The 23,824-nt window shown below is 43.2% G+C and overlaps 1 protein-coding gene across 2 annotated transcripts in view; it reads right to left on the reverse strand.

Annotated features, from left to right (window-relative positions):
• LOC308466683 (ovostatin-like) overlaps positions 1–23,824 on the reverse strand; it is a 54,485-nt gene that overhangs the window by 2,733 nt on the left and 27,928 nt on the right. For both annotated transcript variants that reach the window (XM_080987701.1, XM_080987702.1), the window contains 13 exons: positions 23,566–23,692; positions 21,511–21,632; positions 19,709–19,760; positions 18,112–18,195; positions 12,880–13,056; positions 11,141–11,222; positions 10,537–10,693; positions 9,666–9,740; positions 8,805–8,970; positions 6,856–7,076; positions 3,761–3,976; positions 2,181–2,305; positions 879–969 (listed from right to left, as the gene is read on the reverse strand). In XM_080987701.1, coding sequence (XP_080843827.1) covers positions 879–969; positions 2,181–2,305; positions 3,761–3,976; positions 6,856–7,076; positions 8,805–8,970; positions 9,666–9,740; positions 10,537–10,693; positions 11,141–11,222; positions 12,880–13,056; positions 18,112–18,195; positions 19,709–19,760; positions 21,511–21,632; positions 23,566–23,692 — 1,695 coding nt within the window. The remainder of the gene's footprint in view (positions 1–878; positions 970–2,180; positions 2,306–3,760; positions 3,977–6,855; positions 7,077–8,804; positions 8,971–9,665; positions 9,741–10,536; positions 10,694–11,140; positions 11,223–12,879; positions 13,057–18,111; positions 18,196–19,708; positions 19,761–21,510; positions 21,633–23,565; positions 23,693–23,824) is intronic.

Raw genomic sequence — 23,824 nt, forward strand, 5'->3', positions numbered from 1 at the left:
TTGTATGTTTGAAGAAGCCAGTTCTCTGCAGTCAATGACCAGGATGCAGATAGTTGTAGGATTATTCCCCTTAGCCTGTTTCCTTTGAATGTAACAGTCATCAAAGATACATATTGTGGTTATGGGCGACCTTCACTGCTTCCTTCCCAGGGCAGTTCTGGTGGTAAAATCTGTTGCAATGCTGTGTATGGAGGTGGGCACAGGACCCTACAAAGGTAGATGGGGCATGGACGTACCCTCCAACATTTCTCTTATGCAAATAGGGACGTCCCATTCTATAATGATAATTTTACTATTTATACCCCACACATCTTATTGGGTTGCCCTAGCACTCTGAGCAGCTTCCAACATATATAAAAACATAATAAAACATTAAACATTTTTAAAACTTCCCTATATAGGATTGCCTTCAGACGGCTTGGGGGTTGGATAACTCCATACCCTCCAACATTTCTCCAATGAAAATAGAGACATCCTAAGGAAAAACAGGACATTCTGGGATCAAATCAGAAACCGGAACAGCTTCTCTGAGTTAGGGATGTCCCTGGAAAATAGGGACACTTGGAGGGTCTACATAGAGGAAAGTCAGCCATTCCCCCTTTTACTTCATTGGAAGCAACTCAAGGTCACACTGCTCCACACCCCAGTATTCAGCACTAAAAACTGACATTTTTTGCAGGGACAGGGTACAGCTGACTAGTGTGGGCATGGACCTTTGGCTGTCTGACACACAGGCCACATTATCTGATTGGTAGTCATAGCCAGGTTGGTGGGAGCCAGTAGGCGAAGCCTCCCGTCTCTTGTGGCAGGTGATGCGTTTGCAAATTTAAATGCCCCACAATCCTATCCCTCAAAGCCATTCCACTTTTTACATTTACCTTTTGCAGGGATGCCTGGTCAGGTACCAAGCCTGTAAGCATCTTCACATCAATGATGGCCATGTTGGAACTATTGCGCTTCCCGGTGTATCTGAAAGGAAAGGAAGACTGGGTCAATCTGAATCCCTAGACCAAAGCCATCTTGGGATACAGTGTGCAATATATATATTTAATTGTTTAGCGGTAAAATGCACCAGGAGGATAAGAGGGAAAACGCTGTTGCTTACAAATTGCGTGTTTGTACTCTGTCTATGCCTTGGAGCTCCTTTACCATCTCAGAGCAGTAATTTCAGATTCAAATACCTTGGCCACTGTCATTCCGTGCCTACTTGGCTAGTAACGACTCCAGTACATCTAGGAAATGTAATCTCCAGTACTGTGGCAGCAGCTGCCCATTGGGGACCGGGGTGCGGTTTGTGGGAAGCTAGATAGCTAACATACGACAGAGGGACCTGCTGTCTATACATCTGATGCTGGGATGAATTCCTAGGGGTACTAAAACATTGTCATAATTGCTAATTACACACATGTTGGAAATCTCAGGTGAGATACCCACACAGTGGAAGTTGTTCCCTGTACCAGTCACTACATGGAAGCAGAGAAAGGTTCAGATAGTTTTCTGTTGCAGAAGATAAGGCTCAGTAAAACTGTTATGGACGTAGAGATATATAACTTGTAGATACAGATATATACAGATACATACAAGTACAAAGTACCTCCTTTGCTCTAAATAATTTCAGCAATTCAGGACGTAACACTGGACAACTCTACTAACAGACTCTGCAAGTGAGCCATCATGCATTAATTCACAGATATAGTTGGGGCACTGGGCCGTTACCATAGCAACTGGCCTGGCTGATCTTGCACTTGTGATTAGCTCATCCATGGGGTGATTATGCTCATGAAGTGAAGCATCATCCGTGGGGTGATTATGCTCATGAAGGAAATTAACCCCTTCTCATGTCCAGTTACTCCAGCAACACACTCATATTGTCCATATCCATCCGTATTCATAGTCCCTGTAATTATCCCTTCTGCATTCATACCCAGAAATACCTGTTATCAATGGAGCTTAGGCCTAAATGTACAGGACTGCAACCTTCACCAGCTTATTGTTTACATGCCAGACTACTGAACTGAAACCCATTTTAAAAGGTTGGCAATAGAAGCACATATAGGAAGGTACGCAGCCGCAGGACTATTCTGCTCTGTCTCTCTGGAACTGTCGTTTTAAGTTACACCTCTTTTTCTTTCCCTTCCACACACATACAATCTATGCATACGAGGTTGATAAAAAGGTACCTGGCTGTGATGACAATGGCAAACTTTGCCTGGAAGGTGTCTCCACAAGAGACGTTTGCCGTCTGCACAGAGAGGAAAAACCCAGAAGACTTTTTGGGAAGAAGGACGTTGTATCTCATAAGTGTCTAGAAAACATGGAATAAAAAACAGGGGAGTGAAAAAATAAACTCAAGGCAATGTGGCCTTCACAATGTGTGTGAAAGGCATAATCTTGAAGACAGTCACTAGCTTATTTAGAGTCTTAAATGATAGTAAATGAGAGAGATATTGTTGCCTGTGGTGGTCATGTGTATCTTGTTATCACCTATGTCCACATATTTTGCAGATTCTTTTAGTTCCTAGAAGTATTGCTTGGTTCCTGCCAACCACCACCTATCCTTTCATACAAAGCCAAATTAGCTTTGCAAGCAGAATTTGTGTCCACAGAGACATTCTGTTTTATTCTGAATCTTTAAGATAAGTTTCCTGTTAATTATGTTGCTTTGAAAGTATACTTTATATCTGACTTTCTTCAGTAACATTCTGTTCTGGATCGTTTTATTTGATACTTCAATGTGTCGTAAACCGCTTTGAGGTTTCTCTCTTAAAAACATAAAGCGGTAAAGAAATTAAATTAGTCATAATGACTTGCCTGCTTAGCTCAGTCGCTATGAGACTCTTAATCTCAGGGTTGTGGGTTAGGCAAAAGATCCCTGCATTGCAGGGGGTTGGACTAGATTACCCTTGTGCTCATTTCCAACTCTACAATTCTATGAATAACAACAACAACAACATCATAATCAACAGATTTGTGGGGTAGGCCAGTGAAGCAGGGCCCCCAGTCCACATATAGTGTACCGGGCTCAGGAAATCCTGCCGCCATCCCTTGCTAGTGCCATAAGGAATAATGTGCACATAGCAAAAGATGGCCTTTGAAATCCTTTTCGTCTTCGCAAGTGTGCAAGGTGCACAGGGCCATCTTACCCATAGAAGAAGAAGAAGAAGAAGAAGAAGAAGAAGAAGAGGAGGAGGAGGAGGAGTTTGGATTTGATATCCCGCTTTATCACTACCCTAAGGAGTCTCAAAGCTGCTAACAATCTCCTTTCCCTTCCTCCCCCACAACAAACACTCTGTGAGGTGAGTGAGGCTGAGAGACTTCAGAGAAGTGTGACTGGCCCAAGGCCACCCAGCAGCTGCATGTGGAGGAGCGGGGAAGTGAACCCAGTTCACCAGATTACGAGTCCACCACTCTTAACCACTACACCACACTGGCTCTTAATAGGCGCTAGGGGTGTGGGGCACCCGGGCGCTGGGCTCTCAGGGGTGCCAGGCTGAGAGTCTGGGGCCTGAGAGTTGAGTCTGGGGAAGAGCCCACCCATCGGTTGGGCAGGCTCTTTTGCTGCATGTGGCTCTGCGCCTTGAGTTCGGGGACGACTGAGCTAGCAAGACGCTGAGGCAGCCGGCTGGCTCCGTCCTCTTGCGCACCTGGGACTGGACAACCTGGGGGGGGGGGACGGGGATGCCGGGCGGATCTTTGCACCCCGGCACTGCATATGCACTGCATATGCTTAAGACAGCCCTGAAGGTGTATCAACAATTACCTGTGTAAAGACACACCCAGTGCCATTCACTTCCACCGTATACTCCCCCGGAACGTCAGGCAGGGAAGTCCGCTGCAGCAATAGGCGATTGTCATTGTTCACTTCAAAGACTCTCTCAAAAGGCTTGTTGGAATGGATCCTGACTGAGTTCCGGCCATCCTTAGAGAAAGTATATTGGCTGAACAGAGCCAAAGCTTGTATAGCCACTACCGTGTCCTGCAAGAGAATAGTGGCAGCGAAAGGATGCTTAAAGCTTTGTTCAAATGCTATGTAGGAAAGGTTTATAAATTTCTCTTACAGGCCAGAGTGGTTCCTTTATTATCTTTTAATATCTTTAAATTGAAATTTTCAACACTGGCAACTAAAAGCATGCCCTCCCTCCACCCCAGGATACAGCACAATAAAAAAAGCAATCTACATATCTCTTTCTTCTTTTCCTGATTATGGATGCATAAACAAAAAAACAAAAACAAAAAAAGGATATTACTGTATCCGGTCTAGGATCAACAAAAAAATCCCGTAGACTCTTGTTTTGTTCTCCACTCATGTATGCAATGGGACGCGGGTGGCGCTGTGGGTAAAAGCCTCAGCGCCTAGGGCTTGCCGATCGAAAGGTCGGCGGTTCGAATCCCTGCGGTGGGGTGCGCTCCCGTTGCTCAGTCCCAGCGCCTGCCAACCTAGCAGTTCGAAAGCACCCCTGGGTGCAAGTAGATAAATAGGGACCGCTTACTGGCGGGAAGGTAAACGGCGTTTCCGTGTGCTGTGCTGGCTCGCCAGATGCAGCTTTGTCACGCTGGCCACGTGACCCGGAAGTGTCTGCGGACAGCGCTGGCTCCCGGCCTCTTGAGTGAGATGGGTGCACAACCCTAGAGTCTGGCAAGACTGGCCCGTACGGGCATGGGTACCTTTACCTTTACCTTTTACATGTATGCAATAAAACAGCATTGTTCCATGGAAAATTGCGTCTTTGCACCATTTCCCAGTTTCCTCCTCTTCCAAGGTGGAGGCCTTAATTTCACAAACTTAATGTGCATTTTTTCTGAGGTCCTTCAGTATTCTATTTAAGCTAGTTAGTGATTTAAATAGCAAAAACTGAAGAATGACCTATGCTCACTAAAACAAAATCAAAAAACCAGCACACAGACGTTTTCATACTTGTTCCCCAGAACCACCTGTTTAAAATGATCTCATGTAGCAGGTGATATGGAAGACCCTTGTCTCCCTGAAGCCAGGAGCAATTTCCCCAGTTAAAGAAGACAATACAAACAACTCTTACATCCATTTTAAAATACAAATTTGCATAATCTCAAAAAGCTTCTCCTGGTGAATAATTTGTTTTTATTCCCCATATTTGCACCCTCCCTTTCCCTCAAGGTACTCAGAGGACCATAAATGGGAGGTATCATATTTTAATTTTTCTTTTCATTTCACTTTTAATTTGCATACTGCATATATATATATATATATATATATATATTTGTTGTTGTCTTTATCCATGGAGTTTTCTTGGCAGGGATACTGGAGTGGCTTGCCAGTTCCTGCTCCAGGTGGATCACATTTAGTCAAAACTCTCCACTATGACCTGTCCATCTTGGATGACCCTGCATGGCATAGCTCATAACTCCTCTGAGTTATTCATATATATATATATATATATATATATATATATATATATGAATGATTTTATTGTCAAGTATACAGAGCCCTGGCTGTAGCCCATGTGATGGAGGACAATAATAATAATAATAATAAATTTTATTTATATCCCGCCCTCCCCAGCCAAAGCCAGGCTCAGGGCGGCTAACAACAAACAAATAATCAAACAATCAAATAATCCAACATTCTAAAACATTTCATTATAAAAATTAATTAAAATCAATTTAATGGCAACCGTTAAGCAAAGTTCTGTGCAGGTTGCCAGAGGAGGGAGTCAGGCTGGGCCCTGACCAAAGGCCTGGTGGAACAACTCTGTCTTGCAGGCCTTGCGGAAAGATGTCAGGTCCCGCAGGGCCCTAGTCTCTTGTGACAGAGCGTTCCACCAGATTGGAGCCGCAGCCGAGAAAGCCCTGGCTCTAGTTGAGGCCAGCCTAACCTCTCTGAGGCCTGGGACCTTCAGGATGTTTTTATTTGCAGACCGTAGGTTCCTCTGTGGGGCATACCAGGAGAGGCGGTCCCGTAGGTACGAGGGTCCTAGGCCGTATAGGGCTTTAAAGGTTAAAACCAGCACCTTAAACCTGATCCTGTACTCCACCGGGAGCCAGTGCAGCTGGTATAGTACCGGATGAATGTGATCTCGCAGCGAAGACCCCATAAGGAGTCTCGCCGCGGCATTCTGCACCCGCTGGAGTTTCTGGGTCAGTCTTAAGGGCAGCCCCACGTAGAGCGAGTTACAATAATCCAGTCTGGAGGTGACCGTCGCGTGGATCACAGTGGCTAGGTCAGGGCGAGAAAGATAAGGGGCCAACTGCTTAGCTTGGCGGAGATGAAAAAATGCCGCCTTTGTTATAGCTGTAATCTGCGCCTCCATAGAGAGGGAGGTATCGAAGATTACACCCAAACTCTTAACAGACGGTGCTGGCACTAATTGCACCCCCGCAAGAGATGGGAGTTGCCCCCCCAATCCCATATCGTCCCGTCCCAGCCAGAGGACCTCTGTCTTCGAAGGATTTAACTTCAACCGGCTTCCACGTAACCATCCAGCCACAGCTTCCAAACATCTGGTCAGTGTGTCTGGGGCCAAGTCAGGATGGCCGTCCATCAACAGATAGAGTTGGGTGTCATCGGCATACTGATGGCAACCCAGCCCAAAACTCCGGACAAGCTGGGCGAGGGGGCGCATAAAGATGTTAAAAAGCATCGGGGAGAGTATCGCACCCTGAGGCACTCCACACACCAAGGAGTGGCGGGATGACAATTCCCCCCCAAGCGCCACCCTCTGTCCCCGACCGGAGAGAAACGAGCGCAGCCATTGAAGGACTGTGCCCTGGATCCCCACGTCGGCAAGGCGGTGGTCCAAGAGTTCGTGATCAACCATGTCGAAGGCTGCTGACAGGTCTAGAAGAATCTAGAAGAAGAAAGCACAAGAGTTACTGTACCTGGGTGCTGCTGAAGCCTCCATAAGGATTCTGCTGCTTGGTAAGCCAAAGGACAATCTGCGAAGCTGTTGTCAGTTGTGCTGGAGTTGGTGTGGTTCCGGTGAGCAGTGCAAGGAGCACATAGGCAGCTATCTCGACCTCAAATGATGAGGCACGAGGGTAGAAGGAAGGAGACTCTTCTGCTGGTGGCTTATCCTCACGCTCCCAATATAACGAGCCACCTAAGAATTGAAAGAGAAGCTAAGAAAACAGTCCAGAGGCAGGTCAAACCAATATTTCCTTGCAGGAATCTGATGCTCTTCCTCCAGATCCAGGGGGGAAATATCACAGAAGCAGAGATCTGCCTCATTAAGCCCCTGTACAGAGACCACCGGACTTTATTCAGCTTCGGTTTCTAGTCTCATCACTTCTTTCTCTCTCTCTCTCTCTCTTCCCCCCCCCCCGCCCAATATACAGTTACACAAGTTAATCTTAAACATATATTGAGCGGCCCAAACTTTTTGTTGCTGCTGTTTTTAACAGCGTGGAATGGAGAGAAATGTTCACTATGTGCTTTGCAATTGAAGTAGTGTTGTTATATGATCTCTTGATGTGTTGTTTTCTTCCTTAAGGAAATGCAACAGTGGAATGGGGGGGGGGGCGGGTTGGTTAAATTAACTATAGCAGCAATATTCAGGGAAGGGTGAATGCCCCCATAAACCCCCTCTCTGGTTATGGAGGTTCTTGGAATTGGTGTATATATATCCTTCTTTAGCTATATCTTCTGCAAGTTAAAGCTTTTGAATATTTTAACAAGTATTTGGACGTTGTTTTAATTTCAAGAAAAGAGTCAGTATTGCGCATGATGTTGCCTTCCTAGCTGCAATTTACTGATAACAGTTCTTTCCCTTTCCCTTTTACTTTCCAATGAAGCCCATGAGGCAAGTTAGCTGAAGAGACAGTGCCTGATTCATTGACAGCAAGTGAGCTTCATGACTGAGTGGGGATCTCAAATCCCTTTTGTTCAAAAATGGGGGGGGGGTGTGCTGTAGCTGTTATGAGGTATTAATAAATAACACCAGCAAATGAACACACTGTTTGCTTTTTAACTATTTAAATCTTGAATTTATCCAAACGTGAGCATCTGAGCAGAACTGCTGTAAATCTTAAGACACTTTTGACCCCATCCATCTGAAATGCCACTTCTGGTCACTCAACGAATGCAGTATTGTCTACCTAAAAGCTCTATAAAAGAGTTACAGTAGCATAGGCTCGTTTACAAGTTACAACTCATGAAACCTGAGTTCTTTGCATGGTTTGGGGTTGGCAGTAGAGGTCAGCAGAGCTCTCATGCCTATATCAACTATGTGGCAGGCAGTTATTCAACTGAGCAAGCCTTTCATAGTATGGGACTACAATTCTGGGGATTACTTCACCTGTTGATATTCTGTTTGCTGGACAGCTTATTATTTGTGACTCCTGATTCGTTTTTGTGTGCTCTACCCCTGCCTGAAAAAAAGGGTACAAATTTGTATGTGACAAAGTGTATGCAGGTTTTATGCAAATTTGGGTCTTATTTGGTGAGTGTAATGGAGGGTCCAGCCTATGTGCAAAGAAAATAAATAAACAAATATTAATAATACTAATAATAATACTAATAATAAATTTATTACTTATATCCCGGCCTTCTGGCCGAGCCTCCCCAGCCACTCTGGGCAGCTCCCAACAGAATATTAAAAACAGGGCTGTCTTCAGATGCTTTCTAAAAGTCAGGTAGTTGTTTATTTCCTTGGCATCTGACGGGAGGGCGTTCCACAGGGTGGGCGCCACTACCGAGAAGGCCCTCAGCCTGGTTGGCACTCCTGAATGTCCACAACATTATATAATTTTGCTCACATGACTGCTCATTCTTGTTTCAACACGTCATTCATTCTGTCAAATGTGTCCACATTTTGGGAAATGCGACTCACCTACTTTCGTAGCCGATTTAATCAGCTCATCCAATAAGAGATCCGCTTTGGGCTTATTACCAGCTAGGCGAAAGGCGTAAGCAAGAAGTGCTTGGTCATAGACAGTGAGATTTCCCTTTTCTAATCCGGCCTCCAAGCAATAAAGGCCATTTCGGACCACTGGATGCTGGGTTGGAGGGAGAGAAAGGCTCTGTCAGAGTTTGCAGATGCCACAAAAAACATCAAACAGGTTAAAAACATCAAGCAAACATCCTATGCTGTTCTTCCAGGCACACTGCATCCAATCTAAATAAAAAAATTCCTTCCAGTAGCACCTTAAAGACCAACTAAGTTAGTTCTTGGTATGAGCTTTTGTGTGCATGCACACTTCTTCAGATACGAAGAATCTGATTTTTTTTTATTTTGACTATGGCAGACCAACACGGCTACCTATCTGTAACTGCATCCAATCTAGACATTCAAAACAGAAACATGGACAATAGTCCATGTACAGTTGTGCCTCGCAAGACGAAATTAATTCGTTCTGCGAGTTTTTTCGCCTTGCGAATTTTTCGTCTTGCGAAGCACGGTTTCCCATAGGAATGCATTGAAAATCCAAAAGGAAACAAACTTGCAAGACGTTTTCATCTTGCGAAGCAAGCCCATAGGGAAATTCGTCTTTCGAAGCAACTCAAAAAACGAAAAACTCTTTCGTCTTGCGAGTTTTTCGTCTTGCGAGTTTTTCGTCTTGCAAGGTACCACTGTATGGCCTCCTTTCTCCACCATTTCTATATGCCTAAACTATTTCTTCTCAGTCTACTATTACATGCACTTTCTTCGATCCTGAACTAAATTAACTGGACAACACCAGAAAATAAATACCGAGCTGAGGAATCCAGACTCAAGGAGAGCTGCAGTGATGTAGGCCGACAGCGTAAGCTCATCTTCTACTCCTCCCTTGAAATGCACAACACAGAAAGAGAGAACAAGTTTAAAAAATGAAGAAGGAAGGAAGGGGACAACATGGAGGCAAATAGCAGGTTTGGTGAGGTTCCCAAAAGCCTATTGGAACATGAAGGCATTTTCCTGCTGTTGAAAGGCCCATTACATTTGTTATTAAAATCACATTGGTTCCCCGCTGTTAAGTTGTGGGTGAACATATCAGACAACACAGCGATTCTTCAAACAGCTCTTGTTTATTCACAGGCTAGAACAGAACTGAACTGAAGGGTTCAGCCAGCCTGCTTATATAGAGCTCCACTAGAACGCAACAGTAACCATTTTCTGTAACTATCCAATCACTGAACATCACTTTCGATCCCTTATTTGCATATGTGGACCTGAACTATCTACAGTATCCCCCTGCTGGCCCAGGGTGAGAACTTCAGTACATAACACCCGCTTTTTATCCGAGTGTCTCAAGGTGGCATACCTAGTAGTTATCCCATTCTATCCTCATAATAGTCCTGTGATGTACAGCAGGCTGAGAGGTTTAGGCTGTGATTCAGAGGTGACGGCAGGAAACTTCATGGCTCACTTAAATCTAGGTCATGTATAATACTAACAAGAAGTCTCTTGTTTCCCCAGGTCTCTCTCTTTCTCCTTCTCCCAGCCTATATCCAAATAATACAGGTACTTAAGATAGCTAAGGGTCAGAAATCTCAGGGAGAGGAAGCATTTGCCAGGAAGTAAAAAAGCATCACCGCCCCAGAAGGAGAGCTTTGCAACAAACCAACAAGCCCATAGCCTTCACCTTCAATGCGTTGTTAAAGAGTTTTCCAACATTTTGGAAACATCCGTCTGATTTTTGCTTGCTGGACAGCCAGATGACGCTTTGAGTTTGGACATTTGGATCAATAAAAATGGTCTTTGAAGCTCTTGCAAAAGACTTGTACGTGAAGCCAGTGAGCCTGCAAAAGAATGCCATGGAATATTAGCAATCACAGCCAAACTCAGTTCAAGCTCTCTTGAGCCCAGTGGGAGTGGGTGGCGCTGTGGTCTAAACCACTGAGCCTCTTGGGCTTGCTGATCAGAAGGTTGGCGGTTTGAATCCCTGTGACGGGGTGAGCTCCCATTGCTCTGTCCCAGCTCCTGCCAACCTAGCAGTTTGAAAGCATCCCAGTGCAAGTAGATAAATAGGTACCGCTGTGGCAGGAAGGTAAACATTTTTGTTAGTGTATTGTTAGTGACCAGAGGAGAAAAAGAAAGAGCCTTGTGGCACCTTGAAGAGTGACACTACAGTGCAACCTTTCTGTGGACTATAGTTCACTTCATGAAATGTTATCCCACGTAAACAGAGAAGAACTGGCATCCACTCACTGTGACCAATCACACTACTGCATTTTCCAAGCTCTCACCAGGTGTTGCCTTCCTTATCACTGCTCCCAAAGGCACTGTAGGATCCATCTGGGTGCTTATAGGACAGCTGTCTCTGATACCCTGAAAAAAAGAATGCGGAAAAGTCTGTAGTTTTTTAAAAAACTGAGCACACATTTTTAAAACAAAACATTAATTTAACATTAAAAGCCCCCAATACTTGTGTTTGCAATTTAGCAGTTTAAAAGTACAGCACAATCCTATGTATGTTTCCAAAGCATGTTCATGACGAGGGCTTACTCCCAAGTAAATGTGTCCCGGGGAAGAATTCAATGTGGCTTTATAGCAATTGTTTTGTCAGTCCAAACTTTTCAGTTTGGCAGATGCAATGGTTCCCCCCACTCCTCCCCTTGTACACTGGTCTAGGGGTTCTCCTGAACCCCCAAGCCAATTTTGGGGTGTGTACAGGGGGAGAAGATGTGAGGATCCCTGTTGCACTACTGGGAGACTTCGTACTGACTTCCACTAGGAAGTCCTACCCTAGGATTATAGCCTTAACCGGGGTGATTAATTGCCTACTCTGGCACTGATGGCATTATTATGGAAAACAAATTCTGTGCACCTTCTGAGCAACTCAAAGAAGGCCCCTACCCAGGATGTACTATCTTGCCTCTGGACATGTACCTAAGGCGAACCTACACTCATGGTTTTTAACGTTAAGGAAGAGTTAAAAATGTTTTTGATAATGTAGATGGATATATGGCATCTTACTTTTTACATTCATAATGTGTTATTGCGTTGTCTTTTTATTGCTTGATTTTTAATCATTTTATGCTGCTATACCAGTGAAAAACTGCTCACATATTCCTATGTAGCGTTTTACTTTTTTTACTGCATTCAAACTCCAACCTCATCCATTGTCATTCAGGAGCAATGTTCAGTTTCTCCTCCTGCCCTTTGCTTCTTCCAAAGGACAGGGAGGGAGGGAGGGAGGGAGGGAGGGAGGGAGAATTAAAATGTGACCCCAGAGAGAGGAGCAGAGCAGCCAGCTCTCAGCCGCAGGAAAGAAACAGCATTTTTTCCCTAAAGTGCTCAACATAAAATTTGACTATATGATTAGAACACCCTTAAGTGTTCTTTGGGACATGGGTGGCGCTGAGGTCTAAATCACAGAGCCTAGGGCTTGCCGATCAGAAGGTCAGCAGTTCGAATCCCCGTGATGGGGTGAGCTCCCGTTGCTCGGCCCCTGCTCCTGCCAACCTAGCAGTTCGAAACCACATAAAAGTGAAAGTAGATAAATAGGTATCGCTCTAGCGGGAAGGTAAATGGCATTTCCATGTGCTGCTCTTGGTTCGCCAGAAGCGGCTTAGTCATGCTGGCCACATGACCCAGAAAAACTGTCTACGGACAAACGCCGGCTCCTCCAGAGTCGTTCGCGACTGGACTTAACGGTCAGGGGTCCCTTTACCTTTACCTTTAAGTGTTCTTAATTAAATTAAAAGGCTGGATCCACAAATGCAGATCCACATTGTGTTTCAAAAGTAAAATGGTCTTTCCAGTGGACCTTTTCAGAGAAGATGACGGGCAGTATGTATGTTTGTGTACATGCAGTTCAATCCAATGCCACATTTAGTCCCAGGCAAAATGAATGCCAAGGTAAGTGTTAGCCATAAGAATGTAAGGAAAGCACTAATGAATGAGAGGAAAGGTCCATCTAGTCTGGTTTTCTGTTCACACTGTGGCAAACATGACAGCCATGGAAAGCCCACAAGCCTCCTACCACTGGTTAAGTATCCAATGGACTTGGATTTGGTCTCCTCATCCAGTTGTCCTGTTGCATTTAGATATTCCATGACGTAAATGATGGGTGCAAAGAGCGCCATGTTCTGCTCCCCACAGCCATAGGGCATCCGGAGAAGTTGATGAAGGTTCTGCATGGCTGTGCCCATGAGGTCTCCTGTAAAAAAATCAATTAATCTTTATTACGGTCCAGAGACCCAACAAATCGTTACAAAGCAATGCACAATTCCTACAGCCTACCTCCAGGTTAAACAAGCATTTTGTTCAAAAGATAGGGATCAGTGGTTCTTGCAACCACTGATAAAAACTTTGCCACTGCTAATGTTCTAGCGTTTGTCCAGTCTTCCAATAGGAACCTGACATAGTGAGCCTCTGATTTTCCCGAGAAAGGTACCAGCAAGGGTAGTATCAGTTCAGCCCTGGCTTGCTCATATTTTGCACAGTGCAGCAAAGTATGTTTTATGGAATCGATGTCTTGAGCACACAAGCAAAGTCTGTCCTGGTAGGGATCTCCTCTCAACCTGCCATCCCACACTGCAGAAGGAAAGACGTTTAGTCTGGCTTTGGTGAAATGCCTTCGATAATTTGGTACTGTCAGGTTTTTAATGTAAGATGTTAACTTAAAGGCATACCCATATTGTGCTCCTACTGCCAGCAGACTACAGACTGCGTGTGATTGAGATCGCAAGTCACTGTGTGCATTATCCCATAATCTTTCCTTTAACGTCTTTAGGGAGCATTCATAACCCAGGTAATACAATTGGGGGTGGTGACAGACCAATAGAGGTGGCTTTTCTAGCCATGGTCTTCTGCCATTTGCTGACAAACTCCTCATTGGTCAGGTGTTAGTACAAACCCTTCCCTAGATCAAACACTGAAATCCTGAGCCAATGTTTTAGGGCAGCCCACCATGCTTTAGTTGAAATTGGGCATTCACCAGCTTCTAACAGAAGTATGGAGAAATATGGTTTTGTCAGCATGACATATGTGCATATTTTTTCAAGCAGTTCCCCCCAGCACAATGCGTTTGTGTGTATTTTCACCAACCTATTTTTCTGCATGTTTCCCCCTTCATTTTTGCAAATGCATTTTTGTAAGCATTGTTCGCTTGGCAAACTGTGAACATTTCAAAAGACTGCTGTGTTTCCATTCACACATTGCTTCTGAAAGTGTGAATTTGATGGGTTTGGCTTCAAATGAGACCCAAATCAATTTTCTTCCCTAACCTACTTATCCTACACTGTGATATCAGGGATTTTGGAGGAAGAGCAAGCAATAGAGTGGTGAAAAGCCCTGATGGGACAGCCAAATTCTACTGGAAAAGCAAATCCCTTTTAGTTCTTCCCAATCCCAAAAGCAACTTGAAAGATGCTGAGCACAAAAACCTATTTGTCTGCAGTTTGACAGGTTTCTTAACCAGAGGCACCTCTCTTATGTCTATAATATTTTAGACCAATTGTCCAGAAAACACTGGGAGAAATTAAGTTATTCCGACCCTAAAACTACAATGGCTGCCCTTGTGAGAAAACCACTGAAGCTATCCTTCTGGGATTTGCCAGGATTCATATGCTCAGAAGGGGCAAGCTTGCCTGCAAATTTCATCCAATTCTTCACCCAAAATAAAAAGCTGTTTTTTAAAATGAGATCACATTCTGTATTTTAGAGGCACTTGGTACTAAAGGCTCTAGACCTTTTTGCCTCTAATTTCTTCTTCATCATCATTTCATTTCTATACTGCTTTCTATTTTTAAGGAAAAAATTTATCCAAGAGGTTTACAACCTACATCCAATAAAACAATCTGGAATAAATGTCAAATATAAAATATACATTCAAGGCAGGAATGCATTAACAGGAAACTAAAATCTTATCTTAAAGATTTCAAAATAAATACATTACCAAGGAGGTCAATGACAGAATGCACATTTGGCACAGTAAAATTAACAACAACAAAAATTATATTAAACATTTCAGAATAAAGCATTATTAATTTGGCTGGCTTTATCCACTCTGGAGGGACTTTTTTTTCTTTAGCAGTGGGGGGGGGGGAGAGACATAACATAAAGAGAGAGAGATGTAAAGGCAATTTTTAAAATTTCCCAATACAGTCATACCTCAGGTTACAGATGCTTCAGGTTGCGTTTTTTCAGGTTATGGACCACCAAAACCCGGAAGTACCAGAACGGGTTACTTCCGGGTTTTGGTGGTCGCACATGCACAGAAGCACTAAATTGCGCTTTGCGCATGCGCAGAAGCGCCGAATTGCAGCCTGCGCAGACGCACCGCTGCAGGTTGCGAACGCTGCGGGTTGCAAACCTTTATCCTGCATGGATCACGTTTGCAACCCGAGCATCCACTGTAGTGAATGGAGAAGAAAGAACAAGGAAGACTTGGACCCTCAAGTTGGATCTGGCAGCTCCAAAGTGGTCTGAGCCAAATCAGACTGTTTAAAATGCAAAGGGCGGGGGCAGAGTTCTAAGCTGAATATTGTTGATGCACAACCCTAGAATAGTCCCCTCATGAAAGCTGCCCAAAAATGCTTCTGGATGCTCGGACTTCCGGGTTGGCGCCATCGCCGAATGGCGGACTCCCTCCGAGCTCCGGAGGGAGTCTGCTCGGCAGGGGCTGGGTCCTACCGCGCCGGCGACGCGGGGACCCTTAAAAACCACGGGCACGGAGTCCGTGGACATGGGTGACTCGGCTTGCACCATTAGCGCCCTCCCGACTCGTGAAGGAGCCTTTTTAAAGGCTTCGGATCGGGTGCCGGGGAGTGGCGTGGTGCTTTGAGTCCACTGCTTCCCCTGCCGAGCGCAGCCGCATGCCATTCGACGGAGAGCGCTGACTTCTTCCATTGAAAATTTGGACTATTAACAACAACCCGTGAGTAATTGGGAAACCGGGTTCAAAATTTTGGATTTGGCACGAGCGGGGGCGATTTAAAAAGGAAGTCAACCCCCCCCCCTACTGTAAGCATTCCAAAACAAGGACTGAGTAACCAAGGTCCAAAGGGAAGTATATTTCTGATAAAAATCATTAATTCCACGATGGGAAATTATAAGAACTGTGCTGGAGGAGAAGAGTGGAGGGTGAGAAGGAAAATGCAACCCCCCCCCCGGGAACCGGGGCGATTCGCGGAGCCTGGTGAAGAGAGACGGAGACTTTGACAGCTGTCAAAGTAGCTGTCAAAGCTGGAGAATATAAAGAGGATTTTGTTACGAGGACTTTGCTGGTTAATTTTGTTACAATTTGTTATAATATGGATACAAACTGTCGGAAAATAAGGAACAACAATTTGACTTTTGGATCAGAGGATACAAAGTTATTATAATCCCCCTAGAGGGGTATCGGGACATTACAAGAACGGTCGTAAGTGGAAAAATACTCCGGGATTTGCACAGGACTTGTTATCTTCTGGGAAAGCTGCAAAACTGAAATAGTATTTTGTCTACAGAGGTATTTACATTAAAGGAGACAATAGAATTTTCTATTGAAGAAAGGAAGGGACTGGACGTAAGTTTTTGTTCCTGAATAACAAACCTCTGTAGAGATACCAGATTTCTGAATTAGAAAGTTTTAGCAGCTGAACAGGACAAGAAACCTGAGAAAGTGAGGAATAAGAAGAACAAAGGACTGACTACGACACGGAAAGAACAATGGGAGGAGTGGTAAAGATCAAGGAAATTAAAGGCCTTTGTTAGATTGGACACTTGAAGTTAAATATCATTAAAATTAATAAATTAAAAGAAAACCGGCAAGATGGAATTGGGGAGAAATTTGGCCATGAATTGAGACTTCCAGGCTGATAATGTATAGACTGATGGACATGGGGAATTCAAACCGGGGAAGGGGGGGGGAGATTTGGAATCCAAAGGCTGTGTAACAATCTTTTGAATTTTTTTTATATCTCTTATTTTCTATTTTTTTATATAACTTACGCATGTCATTTTATTTTGATTGGACGTGTTTAAAAAAAGGGAATTCGTGGAAGGAACTGGGGTGGATCTTGGGGAAAATCTTTTTTCTTTTCTTGTTAATGATGTGGGACGGTGTAAGATTTGTATAATTCAATTTGGATAGTGGGTTAAACAAATTAAGCTTCAAATTGGGAGTGAGAGCTTGTAGAACCAAATTAAGGAAAGGGGAATACAGTCGGGGGGGGGGAGGGGGGGAGTCCCAGAAAGTAGGCAATGAAAGTAAGGTTTTAAATATCTTTTTTTCTTTTTCTTTTTTCTTTGTATTTCTATATTTTTGGAAACTTTAATAAATATGATTTTTAAAAAAAAATGCTTCTGGATGCTCATTACACATGCAGAAATTGCTACACTTGCATGCACGCTTGCCTTATTGCATGGAGATAGCTGGTGGCGCTGTGGGTTAAACCACAGAGCCTAGGGCTTGCCGATCAGAAGGTTGGCAGTTCGAATCCCTGCGACAGGGTGAGCTCCCGTTGCTCAGTCCCTGCTCCTGCCAACCTAGCAGTTCGAAAGCACGTCAAAGTGCAAGTAGATAAATAGGTACTGCTCCGGCAGGAAGGTAAACGGCATTTCCGTGTGCTGCTCTGGTTCACCAGAAGCGGCTTAGTCATGCTGGCCACATGACCCGGAAGCTGTACACTGGCTCCCTCAGTCTATAGAGCGAGATGAGCGCCTCAACCCCAGAGTCAGTCACGACTGGACCTAATGGTCATGGGTCCCTTTACCTTTACCTATCAAACATCACTGGTTGCCAAGAACATATGCTTGTGTGGAAATTGTGCTCCTTGCAACTGGGCTGGTGTGCATAGCTAGACCTATGAACATATGACTTCTATATGGAGTGTTACCAGGTGGAACTCATTTCCTGATGCCTGAACATGGGAGCTCTTGAATTTGAACTAGGGAGGCTCAAGGAGGGAGCAAAAATAGTCGCAGGAACACCAGTAATAATGCCATATATCTTGACAAGACAGGAATGGTTTACTGAGGAGAAGCTGCATGGCATGTGAAATCTGTATCTCTGCCAATTGCAAAGTCAGAAGTGGAAATAAAGCCTTTACGCCTACGGAGAAGTAGTAAAAGGCTAAAAGAAAAACAGACAAATCTTTTCTGACATGTAAGATGTCTCCTGAGTCATAAGAAGCAAAATAAGATTCCAATTAAAACATCTCCAAGATTGTTATCCAAATGAGTGAGAGTGAATGACAACCTTGTCCTTGCAAGAAACCTACAAACTGACCTATGCAAGAGAAGTAAGCTCTGGCCGATCCTTCCACCAGATTTTCAGGGAGTTTCAGAGACACTGGCTCAGAGACGACAGCACCTGCAATTAAAACATTAAACTTGAAATATATTTAAATGCATTTTTAAAATAACTATTAAATTTCCAAATATAACAACAAAAAAATCTTCAACAAATTTCTGAACCATAATTTTGATGGACTCCCCTCCCTCACTTGGTTTCATTATTTAATACTCTTTCACGCACATTCTTAAAAAACCTTATACTCTTACTGTTTCAATTTTAAACATTCTTCATCGTGTTACAATTGACATATAAAAGTTTTCCTAATGTAAAAATCTGTACACAAAGCTTAGCAGATATGCATTAAACATTTCAGAGTCCTCTTTCTTTCTTGGGTTTCAAATTAACTAATTTGTCCTGCATAGTTCAATAGCTTATTTTACCAATTTTCCTCCCTCCCTCCCTCCCTTCCTTCCTTCCTTCTTTAAATGCAAAAGAGTATAGAAACCAAGTGCTACATGCAGAAAATAAGCATAAACAGGTACACAACAATCAACCTCAAGAGATTGATCTTGCTCCCTATTTACAAATCTGGGAGAGCCCTCTTCTGTTTGTTCACATATACATTTCAAAAGCTTGCTGTGAGTGTCACTTCTATGTGAGGCAGGTTTTTTCTAGGTCTCCAGGTTTCGAAGCGCCCCTTGGCAGCACAGCTCTCCTGGCTTCCTTCCATGACTCTGACCCCTAGCTCAGTTCTTCCGCTGCAATAACCATGACGCCATTCCTAGTTCATCTCTGACAGCTGACAGCAGCTCAGCCCTGACGCCATCCCATTCACAAAAGATCTTGCCCAGAGAAAACGGTCTGGCCATTGCACAAAGATTGGCCAGGCATATTTTTTCTGGACAAGGAATTCCATAACTGGAACACAAGAACTGAAGCCCTAGATCTCACGACAACCCACTCACAGTCGAGCAGTCTTGATGTTACCATACAAGGCTTTCGGTATATTTTCTTACCGATGTTCCTGCACATTAGTGAAACACTATGCAAAAAGAATAGTCAACTAGCCATAAATACTGTAAAAAAAATAATGCTTTTTTGCACACTAGGTATGTAGAGGAATGGAAGACAAAATGAACTGAACGAAGAAGTGCAGCAAAATGCCTGTGTTTGTGCTCTGTGCAACATTCAGATATATATGAAAACTAGAACAAAAGAGCCCAGTTCCACTTCAGAAACAATCCCAGGTAATTTGGAACGCCAAAAATCAACAGAAATTCAGCTGAGGAGAATGTTGGAAGCATTCCTCTTCTGACTTGGTGCATCCTAATGATTTGAGAGGGCTCTAAAACAAACCCCTAAACCCTGGTTTAATCATTTCCCCCATATAAGCCGAACATAGAAAATTTGCAGCAGAAGTGATGCAAGGCTCTTCTTTATTTTTATTTTATTTGCAGGTAGCAGGGAAAAGCCAGCACCCCCAGGTACAGTACTATTAGTTGATCCCATGAACCTTTCATTACTTTTTGACAGGTTCCTTCAGTTCCCATGCTCATAGCAGCCCACCAGAAGAGAGCAACCCTCTTACCTTTTGCACAGATAAGGCTGCTCTGAGTTAATTCTCTTTCAATGCCTTCAGACTATGAGAACAAAGAGGCAGAAAGAGGACATACAAATGAATGAATGAAGAATGAATGAAACAAAGAAATAGCAAAACAGGGAAATCCTAGATCTTTATAAACGATAACTATCACCACTGACACTCACATTGAGAAGCAATATTATATTGTAGTGTAACATGATGCTGACTTAAATCTGTCTAGGCTTACTATGGCTTTTGGAATCTGAATTCCCTTGCTTATCGTCAATCAGATTTTTGTTGTTTGTAGATGCTGGATATTACAATGTAATTCACGAAAACAAACAAGACAGTCTTAAGAGCAAGTTAAACATATACACCCCGACCCCCCCAAGCAAGCTGTCAAAACTTAAAACTGTCCAGTTCCGCCATTCATTTAAACTGTTGCATATATAAAGAATTGTTGAGCTCTCATATCTCCCCACTCTTCTCTGCCTCCGTCTCCTCTTGAGAGCAGTAGTCACTGACCATTCTGCTAGTTATAAGACAGAAACTGCAGTTCTGCACATTGGCCGTCTATATTTATTATTAATTTGTTTAGATCTTTAAGACAAAACCTATCAGGTAACTCTGTGCTATGAGAACCATGGAAATAAACAGAAGCACATTGATTTCTGGTGCCTTTTTGTACAATACAAGTATCCTTCGCCATTTAATCTCCAAAATATACCTATTTTAGAATGCTATGCCAGTGAATTACTAAAAGTCAAATTTTACTCCTGAAACAAACACAGTTTGAAGTCCCACCCAAGAAATCAAGATACTACATTTTTGGATGACGTTCCAGTCCAAAGTAAACGAAGGTTTATCCACCATTACCAGCTCTGTTTTAATTCTAGTTCATGCAGTGATTCAAGCTAATAGATCCACTTGTGGTAGAACTGTTGGACCTCTGTCTATGAATGACACTTAGCTTTATGAGGGCCAATGAATTTAAAACTGGATCCTGACCAAAGAAAGAGATCCTCTTGGTTGGTGGTTTTTCTGTCTTGGATGGTGGTATTCAGGTGTTCTGGAGGGTGGCTGTACTCCCTGCTAAAGGATTAGGCCCACGGTTTGAGGGGTGCTTTTTGACCCAGCTTTGCTACTGGAATTTCACAATGCAGAGTGCCTCATCGTTCAGCCTGGACACTGAGGTCCAGCTCCGAGGTCCAGCTCCAGCCTTCTGGTGGTTCCCTCACTGTGAGAAGTGAGGTTACAGGGAACCAGGGAGAGGGCCTTCTCGGTAGTGGCGCCTGCCCTGTGGAATGCCTTCCTATTAGATGTCATGGAAATAAACAACTATCTGACTTTTAGAAGACATATGAAGGCAGCCCTGTTTAGGGAAGTTTTTAATGTTCAATGTTTTATTGCTTTGTTAATCATAATCATAATAATATTCTGTTGGGAGCCACCCAGAGTGGCTGGGGAAACCCAGCCAGATGGGTGGGGTATAAATAAATTATCATCACCATCATTTAATTTTTTCTTTCCTGCCTTTCAGCTCATAAAAGCTACTTACATTTTCAAAATGACAATAACACAAAGTACTTCGGATGTTATACTGTGTTTGCACAGTAGTGGAAGGAAAGGGAAAGTGGTGGAAGGAAACGAATGTCCAGTCCACAGGGTGTAAAATGCAGTGTGTAGCAAGTATGAGATACCCTTGCAGAGAAAAACGGGAATTGCTCCACATTTGATCCTGACTGAATTAGCTAATTAGCCGCTGAGAAGGAAGCACATTTTTTGAAGCTCAGATCTTCTCACTGTACCTCTACTAGCAATTCTCTGATCAGAGTGTCCTTCCGTCCCACATCCAAGCCCCCAGATGTTCCATTTCCACAGTCCCCGCTGTTTTTTGGAGCTTCAGCAGTAACAGACAAGGTCACAGCACCTGAAAGCAAACATTTTAATTTTAATTTTTGTTCTGGCACTTTCCCTGGGAAAACCTGCATTTTACTGTTGAATCGAAGCAAGCAGTAATAGTTTGTGTGTGTGTGTGTGTGTGTGTGTGTGTATTGCCATTTGCTCCAATTCAGTGATAAAACATGGATTTTCCTGCTGAAAGAATCGGGACAAAAACCAGAAAACAAAACCCACTTGAATATGGACCTTTAAAGCGCAACGCAAAAGGAAGTCTGGATGAGCCCTTAGAAAGAAGATTACAAATAGAAAATCGATTAATTTAGGTTTTTTTGCCTTCTGTCTACACAAGGATCTTGCTCTCATTGTGCCAGTTTCTCTTTGGAACTTGCATGTAATTTACCCATGGCGGGTTGTCTTTTTGATATGCTTCCTGGAAAAGATGCAGCAAAAACCCAAAATAAAACCTTTCATGGGCAAATTTTCAGCTTCTCAGATTTCTTCTACAGATACAACTCTGAAAGCAAGAAGGGTCAGGATACTGAAAAACTCCTAGTGGGAAACTGGATCTGAGCTTAATAGAATGCAGAGCTGGTGGTTCATGCAAATGAACAAATATAGAATTAAACTATTGAGTTCTATGGAGCTACAAAATTAGGGAGATGATCAACACTGGAAAACAGGCCAATTATAGACCTGCAAACTTGTGGTTGCAGATGAGGGAGAAAATTGTTTCAGTTTGTATTTAAAGGTTTATATACCTGATTATAATTTCCTGAAATAATATGCAAACTGACACACAGCCATCCTTCAAAATTTGCACTTCCGCAAATTTTGCAATGCAGTTCTCCAGACAAGCAATGTGTACAAAAATGCAAGTACTAGGGTAAAGCATGCATATGGATGCATAAATTAGTGAAAATAACATACAAAAATTCATTTTATTAGAAAAAGTTGCCACGTGAATATGTGCGTATTAGGCAAACAGTGGGATATTCAAAGGGCAGTGAGGCCAACAATTTATAGGGACATGATATGAGTTGAAGCTCACAGAATTTTTCCTGGAGGTTTTCTAGAGAGAACTCTGTGAGACACTCCCAATGTGCCCTGACAGAGGGAGGACTACACAAACCTGCATCTAAAAATGCGCACCGAGGGCTGGATTGAGGTTTGATGAGGCCCTAAGCTACTGAAGGTAATGGGGCCCTTTATATGTCCAGCTGTCCTTTGTCAACAACAAATTGTCACTGTTTTGTGTGTGTTGAATATATGCTATATAGTAATTTCTGGACCTAATGGGTATCTAAAGCCATTTGCACATGTTGCCACACAACCAGTCCATGCAGAATGTGGGCACCCTATATGTAGAAATGAGCAAATCAGTGATATTTTAGGGAGCAGGCGGGGCCCATTACTTACATCACAGGAGCCTACACAATGTATGTAGGTTTTATTTTATATGTTTTTTATCTTCTATTTTGGAAATGTACACCCAGTGTTTTACCTTTAAATTTTTTTGGGGCCCCCAAGAGAGTGGGGCCCCAAGCTACAGCTTGTTTAGCTTGTACATAAATCCAGCACTGTGCGTACCGTAGGAGAAAAATCACCCCCAAATGCTGATGAATTTTCATGATGGCTTTTTGATTTATTTATTAGGGAAAAAATGAACAAACCGAAGTAGAGAACTAAATTTAAGAATGGAAAAATCAGAAAGTGAGAGAAAACAAAATGGACATAGTCACCCATCCCCAAACATCAAGCTGAATGTACCCCACCAGAAGCTTGATAAAATCTCTTGATTTTACTGTCTTGCAGGAGGGGCATGGTTATAGAAAAAAAGACTTGGTTGGTCAGATGTGCAGGCATTCTGCATTTACATTTGGTGAGCTGCATTTCTTATGCAAGTTTAAAACAGACAAGACTACCAGTTTACAAAGCAGAGAGGAAGAAAGAAGCTCACTCACCAAGTTTTTTAACGCTAATATTCCAAATGTATGTTTTCCTCTCACCGCCACACACACATCCTTTATCATTCAAAGGTGAGAGAAGTTGGGCTTGGAAATCCCGGGATTCGGCCATTGATACATTGACCTGCCATAAGGGGAGAAACTACAGTTAATTAACAGAGTTAGCGTGGCTTCCTAGGACTAAGGGAGGATGCTTTAACCTCAGGCAGGGCAGAGAAAACCAAGACAAAAAGGTATTTCATTCAGTCTCCTCTAC

This window comes from Podarcis pityusensis (assembly GCF_964106645.2).
Source record: "Podarcis pityusensis genome assembly, chromosome: 17".
NCBI lineage: Eukaryota > Metazoa > Chordata > Lepidosauria > Squamata > Lacertidae > Podarcis > Podarcis pityusensis.